Below are 22,861 nucleotides of genomic sequence, written 5' to 3'. Positions count from 1 at the left end.
ATATATATATATATATATATATATATATATATATATTTGCTTTAGACGACACACTGCATTTTTAGAAAATGCATTCATACAGTGCTTTATTCTGTGCATTCTATCCATCTCACACAGCCAATTTAGAGTAACCAATGAACCTAATATATAAGTCTTAGAACTGTTAGAGGAAGCTGGAGTACCTGCAGAAAACTCGTATGCACAGGAAAAACATGCAGACTCAGAGAATATGTAAACTCCCATAGAGAATGCTGTGGATAATATTAAGCTTATTTCCTTTGCTTCCTTATCATAATACTTGAAAGGTAAAAAACACCTCAAAATACAGGGAGTGCAGAATTATTAGGCAAATGAGTATTTTGTCCACATCATCCTCTTCATGCATGTTGTCTTACTCCAAGCTGTATAGGCTCGAAAGCCTACTACCAATTAAGCATATTAGGTGATGTGCATCTCTGTAATGAGAAGGGGTGTGGTCTAATGACATCAACACCCTATATCAGGTGTGCATAATTATTAGGCAACGTCCTTTCCTTTGGCAAAATGGGTCAAAAGAAGGACTTGACAGGCTCAGAAAAGTCAAAAATAGTGAGATATCTTGCAGAGGGATGCAGCAGTCTCAAAATTGCAAAGCTTCTGAAGCGTGATCATCGAACAATCAAGCGTTTCATTCAAAATAGTCAACAGGGTCGCAAGAAGCGTGTGGAAAAACCAAGGCACAAAATAACTGCCCATGAACTGAGAGAAGTCAAGCGTGCAGCTGCCAAGATGCCACTTGCCACCAGTTTGGCCATATTTCAGAGCTGCAACATGACTGGAGTGCCCAAAAGCACAAGGTGTGCAATACTCAGAGACATGGCCAAGGTAAGAAAGGCTGAAAGACGACCACCACTGAACAAGACACACAAGCTGAAACGTCAAGACTGGGCCAAGAAATATCTCAAGACTGGTTTTTCTAAGGTTTTATGGACTGATGAAATGAGAGTGAGTCTTGATGGGCCAGATGGATGGGCCCGTGGCTGGATTGGTAAAGGGCAGAGAGCTCCAGTCCGACTCAGACGCCAGCAAGGTGGAGGTGGAGTACTGGTTTGGGCTGGTATCATCAAAGATGAGCTTGTGGGGCCTTTTCGGGTTGAGGATGGAGTCAAGCTCAACTCCCAGTCCTACTGCCAGTTTCTGGAAGACACCTTCTTCAAGCAGTGGTACAGGAAGAAGTCTGCATCCTTCAAGAAAAACATGATTTTCATGCAGGACAATGCTCCATCACACGCGTCCAAGTACTCCACAGCGTGGCTGGCAAGAAAGGGTATAAAAGAAGAAAAACTAATGACATGGCCACCTTGTTCACCTGATCTGAACCCCATTGAGAACCTGTGGTCCATCATCAAATGTGAGATTTACAAGGAGGGAAAACAGTACACCTCTCTGAACAGTGTCTGGGAGGCTGTGGTTGCTGCTGCACGCAATGTTGATGGTGAACAGATCAAAACACTGACAGAATCCATGGATGGCAGGCTTTTGAGTGTCCTTGCAAAGAAAGGTGGCTATATTGGTCACTGATTTGTTTTTGTTTTGTTTTTGAATGTCAGAAATGTATATTTGTGAATGTGGAGATGTTATATTGGTTTCACTGGTAAAAATAAATAATTGAAATGGGTATATATTTGTTTTTTGTTGAGTTGCCTAATAATTATGCACAGTAATAGTCACCTGCACACACAGATATCCCCCTAAAATAGCTAAAACTAAAAACAAACTAAAAACTACTTCCAAAAACATTCAGCTTTGATATTAATGAGTTTTTTGGGTTCATTGAGAACATGGTTGTTGTTCAATAATAAAATTATTCCTCAAAAATACAACTTGCCTAATAATTCTGCACTCCCTGTATATTGGTATGACAGTAATATAACAAATAGCATATTTTACATTACATACACCGTGATCTGTCAGTACTTTATATTTTATTGAGGATTTTCTGTAAATTTCTGTTGCTAGCAGACAATATGGATGTAAAATATCCTCCTTCATTTAATAGGCGGCGAGGATCATCGCTAAGCTGGCTGCCTGGGGCCGCGATCTGATGGAAGGAAGTGATCTGAACTACTACTTCAACTGGATCAAGAGTCAACTCAGCTCACAGGTAAATGAAGCGTAATTGTTTGCAAAAAATATAATGTTAAAATAGTTTCTAAATCTGAGTTTTAAAGCTGTTTTCAGTTTTTAAGGTCACATAGATTGTGATTAACTGCTTGTGGAGAAAGAACCTTTAAGCATTTAATTTTTGTGCTACACTATTGTACAGTTAATTGTCTCTTTGTTGCGTGTATGTATAATTGCTGGTATATATAGTAAGGTTGCTTGATGTTTAAAGTTAAGAAACACCATGAACGTGACTAAAACAGTACATTTATTCTCATTAACATTCATTTTCACTATGAATATTGCAAGATCATTTAAATCATTGCACAAATTACATTTCATAATGCTGGTTAGTAAAGATCCATTTCATTTGCACTCTTCGATTTGGTTCAGTTTGAACATTAGTGTTCAAATCAATTTTTGGAGCTGCATGAAATGGTTCCAACTTTTTTTTTCCTGAATCATTTCATGGGTTATTAACATCTCAGATATTGGCTCTCAGCTTCTCGAGACACTGGGCTCCTCTTTCACCGGTGGGGTTTAATTTACTCCCTTTTTCCAGAGTGTAACTCTCTAAAAAGCCAAGGTAATTCATAATTTCCACCTATTCATTTTGTCAGCATTTTATTCAGGTTTTGGGCTCACAGTGGAAGCCTTGTTTGAAATATAATGTATTCATATTGGGTTTGAACAGGCTTGTCAGACCTTGAGATTTTTCCATTGACAGATGCTCTGTAGGTGCTAGCGATGCTTTGGCAGATGTATGCAATAAAGAGTAGGCTGATAAAACGACATCTAGTTTCTCCATTGTATGCCAGTATTTCCAGCATAGCCCCAAAGTTGTCTTCAGATTTTATAGATATCCAGCTTTTGACAACAGCATGGTTTTGTGACTGTTCTTATTTTTAACACTTTCTGTCTTTGCAAGTTTTTTTTAAACTGCTTCCTGAAATTGCATTTGATGTTCCTTTCCCCCTCAGCACCCAGGCAACCAATCAGTGAGCACCTGCTGTCCCTGAATTACATACCGTGTAGAGTCCACTGCCTCTGTACCTTGGCTTGAAGTGAATCCCTTTGAACAATTTTGCACCTCTTTCTTTTGTTTATTTCTCATTAGAATCTACACGGTACAGGTCCTGAAACAAGCATTGGAGCAGGAACTATTTCTCCCAGTGAAGTGAGTATGAGTGAAGTGCAGCTTCAACCATCCTGGCGCTTCCCATACAAAGAGTTTAAAGAAACCAAAATGCTGGGTTTGTGCAAGCTGGCATCTGTCAGCTGTCACTGGACTTTCACATCTTTTCTCTCCTCCCCGTTTCTGCCCCATCTTCTTCCTGCATTCAAGATCTTCATTATTAATTCCAGATGGTTGGAGAAATGAGTCAGCTGATGAGACGCTTTTAGAAAGAATTCTCCATTTAGACGGCATGGTGTTTGCTGCCACTGTTTGTTTTTAACTGTTTAATTGAAAATTGCATGCTGTAAGCTAGTTCTCTTTAAAACAGAAAGCGCATGACAAACATCTTTCCCTGAACATTGAAATAAAAAAGGAAAAATATAAAAAGCATTTGCACAGCAGCAGCATCCTACCATTTTATATCTCACATCTTTAATACAATACAGTGGGGCAAAAAAGTATTTAGTCAGCCACCGATTGTGCAAGTTCCCCCACTTAAAATGATGACAGAGGTCAGTAATTTGCACCAGAGGTACACTTCAACTGTGAGAGACAGAATGTGGAAAAAAAAATCCATGAATCCACATGGTAGGATTTGTAAAGAATTTATTCATAAATTAGGGTGGAAAATAAGTATTTGGTCACCTCAAACAAGGAAAATCTCTGGCTCTCACAGACCTGTAACGTCTTCTGTAAGAAGCTTTTCTGTCCCCCACTCGTTACCTGTATGAATGGCACCTGTTTGAACTCATCATCTGTATAAAAGACACCTGTCCACAGCCTCAAACAGTCAGACTCCAAACTCCGCCATGGCCAAGACCAAAGAGCTTTCGAAGGACACCAGGAAAAGTATTGTAGACCTGCACCAGACTGGGAAGAGTGAATCTACAATAGGCAAGCAGCTTGGTGTGAAAAAATCAACTGTGGGAGCAATCATCAGAAAATGGAAGACATACAAGACCACTGATAATCTCCCTCGATCTGGGGCTCCACGCAAGATCTCATCCCGTGGGGTCAAAATAAGATAAGATAAGATAACCTTTATTAGTCCCACACGTGGGAAATTTGTTTTGTCACAGCAGGAAGTGGACAGTGCAAAAGTTATGAGGCAAAAATTAGAATACAATAAGAATAAATACAGTACACAACTGTACAGAATAGAATAAAATAAAATACTATATACAGTAGAATAAAATAAAATAAATATACAATAAGATAAAAATAGAATACAAATACAAATACTATATACAACTGAGTAAAAATACAACGATGACAGAAAGGATTATTGCACGCAAAATGATCATGAGAACGGTGAGCAAAGATCCCAGAACCACACGGGGGGACCTGGTGAATGACCTGCAGAGAGCTGGGACCAAAGTAACAAAGGTCACCATCAGTAACACACTACAACGGCAGGGAATCAAATCCCGCAGTGCCAGACGTGTTCCGCTGCTGAAGCCAGTGCATGTCCAGGCCCGTCTGAAGTTTGCCAGAGAGCACATGGATGATACAGCAGAGGATTGGGAGAATGTCATGTGGTCAGATGAAACCAAAGTAGAACTTTTTGGTATAAACTCAACTCATCGTGTTTGGAGGAAGAAGAATACTGAGTTGCATCCCAAAAACACCATACCTACTGTGAAGCATGGGGGTGGAAACATCATGCTATGGGGCTGTTTTTCTGCCAAGGGGACAGGACGACTGATCCGTGTTAAGGACAGAATGAATGGGGCCATGTATCGTGAGATTTTGAGCCAAAACCTCCTTCCATCAGTGAGAACTCTGAAGATGAAACGAGGCTGGGTCTTCCAACATGACAATGATCCAAAACACACCGCCCGGGCAACAAAGGAGTGGCTCCGTAAGAAGCATTTGAAAGTCCTGGAGTGGCCTAGCCATTCTCCAGACCTCAACCCCATAGAAAATCTGTGGCGGGAGTTGAAAGTCCGTGTTGCTCGGCGACAGCCCCAAAACATCACTGCTCTCGAGAAGATCTGCATGGAGGAATGGGCCAAAATACCAGCTACTGTGTGTGCAAACCTGGTAAAGACCTATAGTAAACGTTTGACCTCTGTTATTGCCAACAAAGGTTATGTTACAAAGTATTGAGTTGTATTTTTGTTATTGACCAAATACTTATTTTCCACCCTGATTTACGAATAAATTCTTTACAAATCCTACCATGTGGATTCATGGATTTTTTTTTCACATTCTGTCTCTCACAGTTGAAGTGTACCTCTGGTGCAAATTACTGACCTCTGTCATCATTTTAGGTGGGGGAACTTGCACAATCGGTGGCTGACTAAATACTTTTTTGCCCCACTGTATATAATTACTCTGATAAGTATGCTCAGAAATATGTACATGGCTATCTAACAATTGATCGTCATCTTTTCTCTGCATTTTCAGCCAGGTAACCCCCGCTCCTTCTCTCTTCACTGCTGCCTGTTTCTCTCGCTGGACTTCTTTGCTTCTACCCAACCTCTTTAAAATAACAGATTAATGTGATCAGTTCTCTCCTCTCAGCTTCTTCCACTCTAATCTCAATTTACATTATTCTGCTTAGGTGTGATGAGCGTTTTCCCTCCTGCTGCTCTGTATTGTACTGTTGGTGTGTGATCTAGCATGTGTTGATGGACTCATATGAAAAGACTGCATGTGCGATGCCTGGGGTTTGAAAGGTGACTGTAATGCAAAGTTTGGAGTGTTTTGTTTTTTTTTGTTTTTTTTCTCAATGTGCTGTCCCTGATCATCAACTTCTTCATGTTTCAGAGCTGCACTAAATGTGTTTGACTTTCTAACATTTTGTTTTTTTTTTCTCCTGGTTTCACTGCTAAGGCTTTAGTTCATGTTTAAGTAAATGTTTGCCACTGTCTTTTGCAGAGCTCTCAGTATGTCCAGTGTGTAGCTGGGTGCCTCCAGCTGATGCTGAGGATCAATGAGTATAGGTTTGCCTGGGTGGAGGCTGATGGAGTTAACTGGTGAGTGAAGCATGTATTAAGGTTGACTTAAACATTGGTTAAGCTGCTGAAATAGCCCTTGGAATCAATATGAATACAGTTCCTGATTTATCATGGGTTTGCTTATGCTTAGGATTCTTGTAAATACATTAGTTAGATTGAAAAGAATCACTGAAAGGAAGAATAATGACAGTGACAGTCACATCATGTAAAGTAGTATTGTAGAGTGTCTCTGTCAGGATGTCATGACACAGTGCTGCTGCTGCTAAAGCATCGTAACTTTGTTTGCTCTTTTCAAAAATATAGTTTTAATCTCAGCTGTCCTCCTGATTCATACATGTCTGCTCTGCTTTTCCTTGAGTCACCAGTGATCATCTTGCTTCTGCTGTACTGTGAGACTTAAATATCTTGTAAAGACTAAGAGCTTATGGAAAAGGTTGTTCTTTAAAGTTGCTAAAAAATATTTAAAAATTGAGTAATGATGGATAGTTGGCACAGACATATTTTGATAAAGGCTCTGTACCATGGGAATTTTTTTTTATAATGGCATAATTGTTTTTGAAGTTCCCATTTCACTTCAGTTTCCTGTATGCGATAATCGAGGTTTGGTTCCTGATTGAGTCGATTAGTAGAACCTCTCTGGTCTTCTAAATGTCTTTTTCTCTGTTAGGCAATTAATGATATAAACATGTGAAAAGGTTGTGCAGCAGCTGGTTTATTGTTTGTTTGTTTTCACACTACTTTTCTTCCGATCAAGTAAGTTTCAAAAACCACTGAAAGATAAAAAATCAGGAAATAGAGCTCAAGATAACAGCATCACAATGCCCGTTTTGGCTGACAACAAGCCACATCTCTAGGTGAACAAAAGGACTAAAAGGAGAAGCAGAAAATTCACCTATTTGAAGGAGCAGGAGCCATGAAATTTTGACATTTTACTGGCTTTTCAGCTATATTTCTATATCCACTTCATCCACTGTTTCAATGTAAAATTATTCTCTTGATAGGACTCTTTGCCTGTCTGATGGTTGGATAAGCTAATAACCTAACAGCCAGTCACAGTAGGGCAAACCTCTGACTTACCTTTTACCCAAACATAAGTAAGGCTGTAGTATAAAGCCTGGCTGTTAATCATCTGCATTTGACTTAATTTATATAAGAGACACACTATAAGGTGAAAAATTTAGTCCAGACAGCACAAAGCAGTATGAAAAATTAACTACTGACTCTATACCAAGTTTATATTTTGTTTAAAAAAGATCTGATGTAGCTTTTGGTGCTGCTGTGAAGAAGGTGCAATCTCTGCCCTGACGAAAATAAATGAAACTTGATATGTAAACAAAACAAAACAAAATTCAGAGCCACACAATTTCACATGTACTTTTAACCATATTCGTCATATTTGTTACAAATTAGTCTGTAACTGACCAAAAATAAGCAAAGTGCTGAAGAGTCCCCCTCAGATATTACTGTACAATTGCCATTCAAACAATCGAGAACTTTGCAGGTTCATGCTTACTAAAACTGAGTGAGACAGAACATGAAAGGTTCAAAATTTAATGTACAAATTATGCATGATTTACCATCATCTTTCACCAATGCCTCATTGCTTAATCTGTATCACATAATTATCGCACATCTGTGAGATCCACATCTCTGCATTTTACAGCTATTTCTGCAAATGTATGACACTCTGTCTACTTGTAATCATTAGTACCATACTCTCCATTTGAACAACTCTTCTGTTATTTAAAGACTGAACATCTCATTCTCAGCCATCATCACAGATAATGGAAGAGCAGCGTGTAGGGACACAGCTGTGAAAGCTCTCCTATTAGTAAACAGCTAGCAGTGATAAACGTTGGTCTTTTTCCCTTTTCACTTTTTTTGATCCATTTTACTTTTTATTTATTTATATTGTTTTTCTGCTTAAGCATCACAGCAGTGCTGAGCAACAAGTGTGGCTTCCAGCTCCAGTACCAGATGATCTTCTGTGTTTGGCTCCTGGCCTTCAGTCCTCAGCTCTGTGAACAGTTGAGACGTTACAACGTAGTGCCTGCCCTGTCCGACATCCTCCAGGAGTCTGTCAAGGAGAAGGTCACCCGAATCATTCTGGCTGCCTTCAGGGTTGGTGGAGAATTTTTCACTCATTGTATGTTTCCCACTGATACAACTGCATCTGCATTTTCTCTGTGCTTTGTCTTTGTCCTTTGTCCTCTGTTTTGGGGAAAACCTAGAGCTATCAAGTATGTGGAGTGGCTACAATTAGTTAGAATATATTAAATAACAATGCATCACAGTGAAAGGGTTCTCTTGTGGTGATCACAAACCCAAACAGGAATATAAATCTGCAGCTTTTCCCAATTTTAATGTTTGGTCGATTCTCACCCGTCTCACCCTGTCACCCTGTTACAGCTGACTGCTGTTTGTCAGGAAACAAAACAAAGCACTTTAGCCTACATGATAAACACCAAACAGCAACTAGCTGGAAAGCGTAGTGGAGTGTGTAGCAGCTGAAGACACATATACTTTCCTCAAGTCAGTGGAGACCTAAAACAGAACTAAAAGGCTGGACTACAGGTTCATCAGGTGGCCTGAAACATGACTGTGTAACTGTTGGATGAGTAAATGGAAAAGCGTTTGTTAACACATAGTTCTTACCAGCACTTTAATTCTGATATAGAGCATGCGTTTTCTCAGACTCTGGCACAGCATATTTGCATCTAATTGGATTCTGCTCTTTATCAAAGAAGACGAAACGAAAATGGCAACTCTAAATCAACAGATGGGGCTGCCTATAAAGAAGCAGGGCCATAAATGATACATAAATGCAATTTATGACTATGCTCCCCTTTCAGCTCCCTGCTGTGATTGTTCAAAACATCTACTGAATATTTAATGTAGTCCTAAGAGCTGTGTTCTGGACTTTGTTGTTTTTTGTTTATGCCAGGTAATGAAATCCCTATAGTGTGCTACTGACAAAACTGAATTAATGGCATAGGCCTCATTTTTTAGCTAATGTTAATGTAATTTTTAACTGCACAGAGTTAATAATTCTGACAGGGTACCAGTGCAAGTCTGGAACATATAGGAAATGCACTCAGTGGAGTAGCTTTCAGGTCTTCATCAAGCTCGCTACTGTTCTTGGGAAAAGTATAGAAATAATTACGTAGTCCTGAATGATTACACATATTATGCAGATGATTTGTTTTTTCTGTAAAAGACAGACAGCATACTAATGACACAGACTGTAAGGATCCTCTGCTTAACACATTAGTATAACTGATAGCCTGCAGTACCTGACCACCCTCAGCACACATCATCTTGAATACTAAACAAAAAATCTTTTCTACTCTGTGAAATGTCTAAAGGGAAATATGGATCTTTAAATAAAACTTTTCAGTGATAGCGTTGCTTTCATTTTTTTCAACCCAGACAGCTTCAGTGACCTTGCTCAGAGCACAATGGTGTTATAAATGGCATTGATTACATGATTGAAACATGAGCTCAGAGCTGATTTTAGAACCTAAAGTTGAGGAAGGTATTCACTGATGTCATTGTAATCTGAGTCAGTATTACAATGTTTTTATTGTTTTATTTTTTTTTTTCATTTATGCTGAAAGAAACTTATTTGACACCAAATTTATGTCCTGTTTTATGCGTGCTCTCAATCGCTGCATCTGTTTCTGGTTTTAATTTCAGCCCACAGCTTTTTCATCACACTCCTGCCAGTAGAGATGTCACATGAAGGTTTTGGTAAATGCACCCGTGAAAGATAGGGGCTTTGTTTTCTTCATTGGAACTTCACTACATTACACTTAATTAAAAGCAGTGGTGCATGGATACATCTTTACGTTAAGCGGGTTTTCTTATGAGTGTGTCAACTTGCTGTATGGTGTGTGCGTTTGAGAGCTACAAGACATTGTTTTTCACCAACAAATGGGGTATTTCTTTGTTGACACCCAGGGCTTCTGGGTGTCAACAAGGGGAAGGCTGAGATTATTTTGAGATTATTTTACAAAAATATTCAGCGCTTTTCTGCATGTTGCTATTTGTCCCAAATGTCCTAATTATGCAAATGATTCTGCTCACCACATGGGATGAGGAAAGTGACTTATTATCCAGACCATCTGGAAGTCCTTGAACACATCCTCAAAGGCAGAACTGCTGCGTTTGTGATGTGTTAGCATTAGTTTAACTGTGACTCTAAAACTTTTGTTTTGACTACTCTGTTAAGGCCTAAAAATGTTGAACCTTCTTGTAGCCACAACTCCTTAGGTGGTAACTAGGCTCTAAATATTTGGAGTGACTTGACTGTTTGATCTTTGTGAAGACATTGCAGGTTACTCTTAAAAGACATTTGTGATATATTAGTCACATTTGCTGGTGCCAGAAAAGATGGTGCCAGCAGAACACATGGCAAGGTGTCTGTCAGTTTTTGTCTTGATTAATGTTAGTTCTCTTCCTTTCTATAATATCTCTAAATGTCTTAGTACTACGTGTGTGATCACCAGTTGCCTTTAGAGATCAAAGCATCTTATGGTCTAGTTCTGAAACAAACTGCGCAAGGACAAGCTTTACCACCTTTTGACATACCTGTGCCAACTCCCTAATGCCACACCCTGGAAGAAGCTCCCAAGGAAACAGGGAAAACGGGCTGGTACACTCATCAGAGTCGGGGCTTACCTCTGTGCTTCTCATGCAACTACAGGACCAGTGGAGTACACCTTTAGATGGATCCTGCATGTTGTCCCTGGAGATCCCATAACATTGGATCAGCTTCTTCTGGTTCCCTGTTTTCCTAAGCGGCCTCGGTCCTGTGGATGTAGCATGGATCTCACAAATCTTTGCAGCCTTGCCTATGCTTGTGCTTCAGATGTCAAAATCTGCACTCTTCAAATAGCTTTATTAAATAATAGATCACCATCAAACAAGACATTTGTATTAAGCAACTTCTTAATGACAAAGTCTCAGCAGCTTGGTTTTCTGTTTTTGACAGAAACTGTGGTGAGTCTGTAGCTTTTTCTGAACTTCTTCCTCCAGACTGCACATTCTTCAGCCTCCCTTGGACCTCGGGTATGGGTGGAGGTATATGTACAGTGTTCAACATCCGTTTTCGTTGCCACCAAACACTCAAACAAACATCAATCATGTCTGCTGTGAGTCTAAACCTCTGGTCAAGGACATTCTAAATGTTCTGGACTCTTTTAACCTGACACAGTGGGTCACTGGCCCCCCTCATAAAAAAGGTCACACACTGGACTTAGTGCTATCACAGAGGTTTGGTGTGTACATGACAGAAATATCTGAATTGTGTCTCTCTGGTCATTTTCCTGCGATATTCACTATAACGTTGCGCTGCTCTTTAGATAAGTCATGCACTCTAGCACATAAAAGACAAGCGCGCAATCATCTAATAGCCCCTCAATCTAGTATCACATTTCTTCATTATAGGATAATAAATTCAGTCTGTGAAAGTGTCGAGGACAATTCTGATAGTTTTAATTCCACCTGCACTGATATCTTGGACTTAGTCGCACCACTCAGGACTAAGCGCTCTAAGCCATTTTCAGAACCCTGTTTGAATGAATATACACACACCCTTAGACATAAATGCAGCCGTGCTGAGAGGAGATGGGAAAACAATAGGTCGTATGTTTCTTTACAGGTATTTAAGGACGGTATCTCTGCTTATCAAGAGTGTTTACAGTAAAGTGTTTACTGTAAACACTCTAAATACTAATTCTATAGTTTTAGTGTCTACTTTTTAATGTTTTTAATCATATTATTAGTCCATGTAATAATTTGGTGCTGTACCTTCACCAAGTATGTATGATGATTTTTAGGCAATTTTGAGCGACACAGTTTCAGCTATTAGGCCCCCTCTCATCACCCACTGCCTCAGACCCCTGTGTGCTCAGCTTTATACAGAGATTAATTAACACTTCTTTTATTACAGGCTGTGTCCCATCATGTTTTAAATGGGCTCTTTTTAAAATCCTCTTCTTAAAAGAAACACATACTGGACCCAGCTGCTCAGGCTAATTACAGGTCCATTTCAAAGCTTCCCTTTCTTTCAAAAGTTTTAGAGAAAGTGGTCTACTCATAGTCTGAAAAGTTTCAGTCTGGTTTTAAGTCACTACATAGCACTGAGACAGCACGTTTAAGGGGTTTTAATTATATTCTTTTAACTCTGGATTCTGGCAGCCCTGCTACCCTGTTGTTGTTGGGCCTTACAGCAGCCTTCGACATGGTTAACCATGATATCCTCCTATCACATTGTAGCCTGAAAGAATCTGTTCTTCAGTGGTTTTGATCTCACTGATCTAGGAGGACCTTTTATGTAACATGGCCCCCTACAGCTTGAACATAGCCCCTCTTTATTATGGTGTACCTCAAGGCCCAATTTTAGATCCAGCCTTGTTTGCACTGTATATGTTGACACTGGGGTCTATTTTTTCACGGTATAGCCTTTCATTTCCGTGTTTTGCAGATGACTTGCAGATCTGTTGCCTTTAAAAGCAGGGATAGACTCATTTCAGCTGTTATTGTGTTGCCTTTTGAGATGTTAAACAGTGGATGTCCTTAAATTTTTTAAACCTAAATGAATGTTTGGCAACTCTGTTACTTTATCCACTCATTGTAAGACAAATGTTAAACCCATGCCGTGTAGCTTGATGGTTCGTTTAAATTGTGTAGGCAGGTGAGTGCACCAATATAGCTTTTTCCATCTGAGACAGCTAGCCAAGGTAACACCTTCCAGCTAATGCCTTTGAACACATTATTCATCTCTTCATTACTTGCAGATTGGACGTCTACAACTCTCTTTATTTCAGTTTGTACCAGTCGCCTCCAGCTCATCTGCCTCTTTACACTGGCTTCCTGTTACTTATATGATCTGATTTAAAATTTTACCTTTTGTTTTTAAATCATTAAATGGGCGAGTCTATTCTTACCCATCTTAGCTCCTATCTATTCATGCTCCAGAAAGAACCATGAGGTCTAGTTCAAAACTAATGTTATCATTCCAAGGCTTAAACTTAAGTCTCGCAGTGACAGTGCCTTCTCTGTGGCAGGTCCCACACTCTGGAATAGTCTGCTGCTATATATTAAAGCTGCACAAATGCTGGAACTTTTTTAATAGTGAAGACACTAGACACTTGTTTTAACAGCCTCAGTCATTGTTGTTCTTAGTTTTTTTGTTTTTGTTTTTTTCTTATTGTATTGTTCTTTCTTCTTCATATTTTTATTTTTATTGTCATTGTTGTGCATTTTCCTTGTTTAGTTGCTTTTTAGTTTGTAAAGCACTTCGGAAGCTGTTGGAAATATTCGATATAAATACATTTGACTTTGACCTTGACCTAGTCATAGCTTTTCCCTAAGTGTTAGCTGTAGGGGCCAATCAAGGTATGGAGTGATTTCTTCTATCTCAGTCCCAGTGCAGAAGCCACTTCTCTTTTGAGTCACTCCAAGTGTTGCCACCACAATTTTCTCTCCATTAAAGCCTGAGGCCAGGCTCCGAGAACTTTGTCCGCAGATTTTACGTCAGAAATAGCTTTTATAATACTTGAACATTGTGTTCTTGTTGCTGGGCAACTCTACTTTTCTTTCTCTTCACACTCACTCACAACACCTGAATTTGAATCCTAGTTAAGGATGGGTATTATGAAAACCATTAGCTCCATTGGACAGATTTTATACCTTTTAATAAAGTTGTTTAACATCAGGAGTTGACAATGTTACGATACTACAATGAGAAATACATGAAAATATAGAAAACAAATCAACTGCAAAATGGACCTGAATAAAATGACCAAACACGCACAACCGATTTCTCAAATATCAGTCTAGTCATCACAGTGATTCAGTCATAAAATCATGATGAACACATAAATAAATGCATAATGATGCTGCAGAGGTCTCCTGCTCATTGATTTCTGTATTGTGATTTAAAACAAAGGAATATTACAGCAACACAGTATAGATCGTATAGCAACATTTCTGACAGTAACAGTGTATATTTATAAATAAATTCTCATCTTTCATAAGTTGTTACAGGCAAAAACAAAAAAGGTGCAACAGGCAGATGTTTGAGGTTTAGCTCAATAAATTACTTAAACAGTTCATCATGAATGTTGAGTATTTTTTTTTTTCATTGACTAATAGTTAAGTATGATTTATTAGCCTGTTCGTTCATTGAGTCATTTCTGCTTTCTGATTCAGACCTCAGCTAAGTTTCTCATCAATTAGCGAATTAATAATGATCTTTTCTTTGACAGAATCTCCTGGAGAAATCGGTGGAGAGGGAGACTCGTCAGGAGTATGCACTAGCTATGATTCAGTGCAAGGTGCTGAAGCAGCTCGAGAACCTTGAGCAGCAGAAATATGATGATGAGGACATCACTGAGGACATTAAGTTCCTGCTTGAAAGGCTCGGAGAGAGTGTGCAGGATCTCAGGTACCTAATTAAGATTATTTATGAATAACATGTATTCATAGTTAGTTTACTAAACCATTATTTCTTTAAAAAATGGAGCTTGAATAAAAAGTCAAGTGTCTTTGTGCAATCCTTTTCATACAGCTACCATTAACATGTCCATATGATATTTCTGTACTTTAACTGTGCAGCGCAAATCATTCTTCTTCACATCATCAGTTAAAGTAGTTTTTGTTTTTGTCTGAGGTAATGATGTTTATTTTTGATCAACAGCTCATTTGATGAGTACAGCTCTGAACTCAAGTCTGGCCGCTTGGAGTGGAGTCCTGTACACAAGTCAGAGAAGTTCTGGCGTGAGAACGCTGTCCGCCTGAACGAGAAGAACTATGAGCTCCTCAAGTAAGCTGAAGCATCTGCTGTCATGAGATTACTCATTTTCTCCATTGCCTTTTAAAACATGATTTATTATTACCTTGACACTTCAGTAAGAGCAGAAGGACAAAGCTTCTCAAAGTGCACCTTGTTCCGATATTGAAGGGCACAAAGACTGTGATTTGTCACTTCTTATCTACTTTCGCCACAAGAGGATGTATACACACATATACACACACACACACATACACATACACATACATATATATATATATATATATATATATATATGTATGTGTATGTGTGTGTGTGTGTATATGTGTGTGTGTGTGTATATGTGTATGTGTGTGTGTGTGTGTGTGTATATATATATATATATATATACACACACACACACACACACACACACACACACACACACACACACACACACACACACACACACACAACACTTGGACAGCATGCAGCCTTTCATGGCGTGACTAGATGCTGCTATGGAAAAATCCAGTTTTATACTTGACTCACAATCAGTTCTTTCGAGATACCTTCCCAATGCCTTACTTTTATCAGCTATGAGTTACACTCCCAACATCATGTGTCTGTGTTTCTGATCTAAGGACTCAGATCGCCAGAGATAAAACATCCGTTGGTGTGTGTGTGTTCTTCATTATTCGGGTCACACACTGTTGTGCTATTGACATTCTGTAAAAATCCTCATTGTCTCATCGCTGTCCCCTCTCTGTAATCAGCTCAGCCATCACCTCGGCTTAAATTAGCCTTCTGTTTTTTTAGTATTTACCCTTAAATCTCACGAAGGCTTTATTCCATGTTGAAGAAGCCACTTTTTCACTGCATGCCTTACATCTAATATCCTTGGCTTCAGAGTTTAGTGTTTGGGATTTCCAGTTTTAAAGTAGCACTAACCTTGGCTTAGTGAGAATAAGAGCGTTTCTACTTAGAAAACTGCTTTAAAGAAAGTAATCTCAGCTCTTATATTTTTCTTCAAGCTTTCTCAGAAAAATCTTTGCCTAGAAGCGTCTTTAAAGATATGTGATTGAGATCAGTAAGAATTAAGTGATTGAATCTTTTTTATGCAAACAGACCTCTGCATTTTAATGTTTTATTTTCACTGTGTTTCTTTGAAAGGATTTTGACGAGGCTGTTGGAAGTGTCCGATGATCCTCAGGTTATAGCAGTGGCAGCTCATGACATTGGAGAGTATGTGCGGCATTATCCACGTGGTAAAAGGTGAGATGTTAAGCATAAATACTATTAGATATTCACTAAAATCTATTAAAGATTTTTTTTGAAGATCACCTCCCACACACCCTGCCTCAAATGACAGCCCATCGTTGTAACGGAGTTGTTTTATGCTGGCTTTGCCTAGCACAGTTTGCCCTTGACACCAGATTTTTGGCAGTGGTAATCATTTAAGGCTTTGTGTGTTTCTCGTTTTATACAGTCACATCTAATCTGACTGCTCCATGCAGATTGTGCCAGTCGGGTGTTACGTAGTAATGTTCTGTTCATCTGTTTGTTGTTTAATGGTCACTGGCAAACATCTCATTACAGCCATCTCACCTGCCAGTAATATTATTTAACATACTTCAGTGATACTTAAATAGTCTTTTTTTTTTTTTTAATAAATCAAATCTACTCAAACTTAAAGGTACCCAAAATGTGTCAATTGTGACTAACAATTTATGCCAAACCAAAGTAAGTTTGGAGAGATTGAGGTAAGTGCTGGAGGAAGGAAGCAAAGTGAGCAGAGGCAAGAAAGAATATGTTTGTGGATGAGAGGGAGATAGGTGAAACAGTAAGGATAGCAAATATTAGTTATATGAGTTCAAATAGAGACAAGTCTGGCTGGACTTGACGAGGTTCAGTCACTATCTTTCCTGGCACAAACACAGTGTGAGGCATGATTTGTGAAAAAAGAGTGAAAGGGAAAGTTTACAATATGTTATTGTCACCTGCTACTATGGTTTGGAGACTAGGGCACTGACAAAAAGACAGGAGGCTGAGCTTGAGGTGGCAGATGTTTGGATTGTCATTGGGAATGAGCAGAATGTCAGGATTAGATGTGAGTATATCAGAGGGAGAGCTCAGGGTGGGTAGTTTGGTGGAGATCCCGAACAGAACTCAGACAGTTGGTTTGATGTGGAGCAGCAGAAGCTCTACCTGACTAGCAGAACTCCTCATTTAATCACAAGTCAGCACAGGCCTAAACAACCAAAATAGTTTATTTACCCAATTTATGTGCCTTGTTGAATTTAAGTGCCATTTGAGAGGATGATTCAGTGGGGGAATTTGATCCAGGGTCTTCAGTATGAACCCAGTGATCCTCTAACAAAGTGAACTTCAGGGTCAGTGCTGTGAAGACAAACTGGCAGTTCAGTAATATATATACACTGCAATTCATTCAGAATATCATGCACCTGGATGGAATAAGTTCACCCAATGGAAATGCGTCATAGTATCAGTGCTAGCACCTACTTTTTCTTTGATCAAACCTTTTGCGTTAATATTACAAGCATTACATCTGGTTTCCTTTTCACTGTGTTTTATCCTTTCACAAAGGCCAGTGACCCTGTATTAGATACACAGAAAATTTCACCAAGGCTGGATTAGATTACATGATGGCTCACTGAATGACCTAAAATACGAAAATAGTACCTGTTTACTGTGTATAAAACCTCTGTCCCATTATTCCCTATAACACTCCCATTTCAGAGTAATTGAGCAGCTCGGTGGAAAACAGCTTGTGATGAATCATATGCACCATGAGGACCAGCTAGTCCGGTACAACGCCCTGTTGGCTGTGCAGAAGCTGATGGTCCACAACTGGTATGAGCACTTTTTATAGCTTCTGTTTGATGTAACTCACTCACATGAACTTAACCTTAAAGCATTAGCTGAACTTTCCTGACATGAAAAAAAACCAATCAGCTACAGCTACACGCTAGTGATTAAAGACCATGCACACCCTCATGCATATTATGATTTACTCTGGCTGATTAGACATCCGCTAAGGTTAACGTGAGCGGAGATTGGTTGGAAATGACACAAGGTCAGTGAACAGTCATACTGATGAGAATGCTGAAGATGCAAAAATGATCAGAAAGAGGCAAATTAGTTGTTGACCTAAAACAATCTAAAAAAGTTAGTCATGTAAGACTATATTGGATGGTCAATGAAAATTTCATTTTTGAGCATTTAGTCATCATAGCTAGGGAGATTGATATGTTTCGCTTATTTAAACTTTATTTAAACCCATAATTAAAATAATGTAGATGTAAAGCCAATAATGGAAAATGTGAGTTAGCACAAGTGTGATGTATACACTGAAAATCACATTTTTACACATTGTATCTGTGTCCTGCATGCAGCATCTTGAATAAAAATGTTTAAATATGGTTAGATTTTGTAACTTTCATTTAAGGAGGAAGAGGCCATGCAATCTCTCAAATTTGCCTCAGACATATGAGAGAAAAAAAGCACTTTTATATCCTAAAACGTGACTGGAGAGGCGTTTTTAGGATTCTGCCTTTGTGCGTTTGATGTGCTGTTGGCTAATCAGGCTAATGCAGGGTGAGAGCCGGTTGTCTGAATTTTTGTTTACATTTACTTGAATTATGGTCGGAACGTGTCCTCACTGGCCTGAAAGCAAGTGTAATGAGGCAAAATAACTGTGTGGACAGCAGGGCTGTGCTGGGGTCAGATCAAGATGTGCATGACTTAGGTTCAAAATATTGACAGACTAGGATGTTCCACAAAATGTCAAATGTGCTGGGCTGTATGTTTCTCATGTCACGAATTTACCCAGAGTGAACTTTACATAGATAGTGTCTTTCCTCTGCTTCTCAGTCTTACAGAAAATAACTTGAATGATCTTATTTGCCAAAAGTAGATTGATTTAGATGATTGTTCACACTATTTTGCAACTTGTGGCTGGCATAAATGTGTTCAAGTAAATTTCAGCTGGTAATTACAGCATCAAGAAAGATCAGTTAGAAAATGCTACAGTGGTGCTATGGCACCTTAATTTAGTGTATCATGTACATATCTATCATTCATATTCTTAACCTGCAGACTGAGATTGCAGCAACCTTTTAGGGGGATCACAACCCCACTTGTGCATCATGGATTGAATACACTTGTGTCTGATACAGACTGTAAGATGATAACACCCACTGAATTGTTGGCTACAGCATTTTGCTGCAATTACTCTGCTCTTTTCTTCCATATCTCATTATCAGTTGCACAGTTATAATTACCACTAACAGCTGGATTAAAATATTATGCAAACAAGCTTCTGCTGCTTCTCTGTTGAAATTCCAAATATTTTGTTTGACACTTCCATCTGCTGGGGTTCATGCCCACCTTTGGAGTTCTCACACTTTGTGATGCATATTTATCTTCATAGCCAAAATTTGCAAACTGTATGGCTAACTTTTGTCTTTTTTTTTTTTTTTTTTTATTCTTAGGCTCTTTAGACCCATTGCAAGCACCATTATAAACTCGTCATGCTTGATTTTACTTAGGTTAAGTCACCACTAGCAACATTTTCCGGACATCCACTTCACCTCCCCGTCTTTGTGTGTGTCTTCTGTGTACTGGATTTCTTGGAAACAATAAAAATGAAAGCCAACTAGCATTAAGTGGGAATATGTTTGTTTTTGCTGCCACTATCTAAAACACACACTTTCAGTTTCCTGAGCAACTCTGGATGGAGGTATTATGATTAATATTACAGTGATGTTCCAAGTGGGCAATGTGATCAGTCATGCGTGGACAGAAGTTTATTTGTTTGAAATACCACTAAGAGTTACAGAAAGGGAGGAAGAACATTGGGTTCAGTGACTTGAAATTTCCAGAAAGCTCAAAGATCATTTACAGTCAGTGATGGGAATAACGGCGTTGCAAGTAACGGCGTTGCAAGTAACGGCATTACAAGTAACGCCGTTACTTTTTTCAGTAACGAGTAATCTAACTAATTACTATTCCTATCGTTACAACGCCGTTACAGTTACTAACAAGAAAACGCGGTCCGTTACTATTTTTCAACAAACAGACGGTTGAAGCTGTGTTCAGCTTACGGCATCTTATATCAGTTGCACGGAAGTAGCTGCCTACGTAAGTAATCTGGACGCTACAGCTTTAAGCAGCTGCGCGCGCTCCCGCGGACGATAATCACGATCACTGTCTAGCACGACACATGGAGCTAAGGGGGCAAAACGATCGCATGAGTCCTGCTGTTTGACTGAGGAAGAATAAAGTATTCGTGGTAAGCCAATCACATGACCACTTAAAGACAAAGCAACAAGGTGATAGATACCAGTTTTTAAATTGTGTTGATAGGCCAATATATATACGCGGCGTTTTTTCCTCAATAGTTTCGTCACGTAAGGACAGCGCTAGCAAGCACTCTCTGCTTATGACCCCCCCAAGGGGAAGTTTTAGGAGTGTGAGAGAGAGAGAGCGAGAGAGAGAGAAAGACAGCAGAAAAGGAGAGAGAGCGAGTTTTGAGATGTGAGAGATTTGTGACGTTTAGCTTGTTTGGAGTGTGTAGTTAATGTGTTGTCTTGTGTAGTCAGTGTGTAGTGTTGTGGATAGTTTTGTGTTGTGTGTCAGAACAATGAGGTGACTGCTGTCTCCAGGTAGAAACAGGAGTGATACTCCTGCTGCTGTCACACCTGCAGGTATCAGGCTGTGATGTTCTCCTTCATAGTGGACAGAAAAAAATTTTTTGTGGCACAAATAATTTGTGTGGCATCTTATTGAATGCAGAACAGCTGATTGTTCTGTAAATAGTTTGAAATGGTTATTTAAAAAATCAAGATAAAAGGTAAATGGATGCAAATAACTTTGTTTGCAAAACTTGTACATAGGATTTTAAAATTGACAATTTATATTTGCATTTAAAGTTATGAAATATGATTCGTTAAACATGTTTGTGGTTGTTACAGTAAAAAATATAACTTTTTCTACTCTGATTTTATGTTTTTTGTCTGATTTTAGATCAATTGTGTTAATACAGTATGTAAAAATGAAAACATAACTGTAAATTCAGACATGTGAGGTTGGGCTGAAAAGGATGATACCAAACAAGGCAAAGTAAATAGTTTTTAAAGGTGAAATGTGGAGGGAAAATCAAAAGTAGTTAAAAATGGCCAATTATACCCTGGACCCCAGAGGGTTAAACTTTTTTCTTTTCAAGTAATTAATTACTTTTAGACTATTGTAACTCAGTTACTAACTCAGTTACTTTTTTGAAGAAGTAACTAATAACTATAATTAATTACTTTTTCAAAGTAACTTGCCCAACACTGTTTACAGTACTGTGGAAACGTGTTGAGACACTCCTTATTTCTTTATATTTTGGTAGGAAAATATGTAACAGGTACAGCAACTATAAATGGAATTTCAAAATATATGGCAAAAATAAAGTTTGTACAATTCTAACGAGCTTGAAAGTCAATATTTGGTGCGACCACGTTTTTCTTTTACAAAGCCGGAACGTCTTCAGGAATAATTCTCCTGGCTTCTTGCAGGACATTCAGATCTGTTCTTTGGATGCTGGTTTCCTTTTTGTTCCGTTCTCTTTTACGATTGTCCTGCAAAGCTTTAGTACTACTGATGTCTGGGCTCTGGGGAGGCCAATCCATGACTGATAGTATGCACTTATTTATCCAGGTATTCTTTTACTGCCTTGGCAGTGTCTTTAGGATCACTATCAGGCTGAAAAATAGCGTTGCCAATCAGAAGCTTTTCTGATGGTATTGCATGGTGGATCAAAATCTGAAGGTTCCAATTTGTGTTAATAATTCCATCAATTTTGACAAGATCACCAACAAAACTCACTGACATGTAGCCCAAAGCTTTTAGAGAGTGTCCACTGTGTTTAGACGCTCACTGTTGTAACTCTCTCCTGACATCCTCTGTAATTATCTGTACTGATGAAAAATTGAACCAATAATGTCAAATCTGGCATCATCACTCTATAAGACCTGTTGCCGGTGATTATCACTCCAATTCTTGTATAATTTGGCATACCTCAGCCTTATCTCCCCGTTTCCCTTCCTTAAAAATGGTTTGTTGACAGCCACACTTTCACTGAGACCATTTCTGATGAGACTTTTGCAAACAGTACACAATTCAGCTGAAAGGTCAAATGCATCTCTCAGGTCTTCTATCAGGTCTTTGATGGATTTTTCTTTCTTTCTTAGGGGCAGGACTTTCAGATACTGTTCATATCCTGCACATAGTTTTTTTTTTTAATGCCTGCTATTTCTTCTGTTCTCCTCTACTTTCCAGTTTTCTTGTTTCTTTTTGAGGACACACTGAACACCATGCTAAAATGTGCCATGCTTTGAGTAACTCTTTGAAAACCACCTTGTTGGTACAAAAATACTTTTTTATGCCTGTAAAATTGTTGTATCTTTGGTATTTTCATTCAACTAAAGAAAACTTTCTTATGCTTTAATTATTCAAAAGTCAGTGCTAAGTTGTTCAACAAGCAAGAAACAAATAAGACAAACTAAAATCAACAAAAAATATTTTTTTCTGAATATGATCAAGTACAAGGATTAAGCATGAAAATGTATGAAAAATGCATGAATGTGTGGCTACGTAGAAGCAAAATATAAATGAAATGAAGTAGAACGTAGAATCGTATATAAGCATCACCTCTGCATTTACTGCATGCCATAAATTAGCTTCCGTATCTTGTTTGAGATTCTCCTGTTTTTACGTGGGGAATAAAAATGAAAGAGT

The 22,861-nt window shown here is 38.7% G+C and overlaps 1 protein-coding gene across 2 annotated transcripts in view; it reads left to right on the top strand.

The window, feature by feature from the left end:
* Positions 1-22,861, top strand: part of atp6v1h (ATPase H+ transporting V1 subunit H) — a 35,344-nt gene that overhangs the window by 8,291 nt on the left and 4,192 nt on the right. Inside the window, exons 6-13 of one of the 2 annotated variants that reach the window (XM_004542937.2) lie at positions 2,039-2,143; positions 3,260-3,319; positions 6,203-6,300; positions 8,211-8,403; positions 14,556-14,734; positions 14,987-15,112; positions 16,232-16,333; positions 17,819-17,932. In XM_004542937.2, coding sequence (XP_004542994.1) covers positions 2,039-2,143; positions 3,260-3,319; positions 6,203-6,300; positions 8,211-8,403; positions 14,556-14,734; positions 14,987-15,112; positions 16,232-16,333; positions 17,819-17,932 — 977 coding nt within the window. The remainder of the gene's footprint in view (positions 1-2,038; positions 2,144-3,259; positions 3,320-6,202; positions 6,301-8,210; positions 8,404-14,555; positions 14,735-14,986; positions 15,113-16,231; positions 16,334-17,818; positions 17,933-22,861) is intronic. The other variant, XM_004542938.2, reaches the window with a different exon arrangement.

This window comes from Maylandia zebra, linkage group LG18 (assembly GCF_041146795.1).
Source record: "Maylandia zebra isolate NMK-2024a linkage group LG18, Mzebra_GT3a, whole genome shotgun sequence".
Taxonomy (NCBI): domain Eukaryota; kingdom Metazoa; phylum Chordata; class Actinopteri; order Cichliformes; family Cichlidae; genus Maylandia; species Maylandia zebra.
Note: the sequence above shows the minus strand (reverse complement) of the source record. Positions and strands in the feature narration are given on the sequence as shown.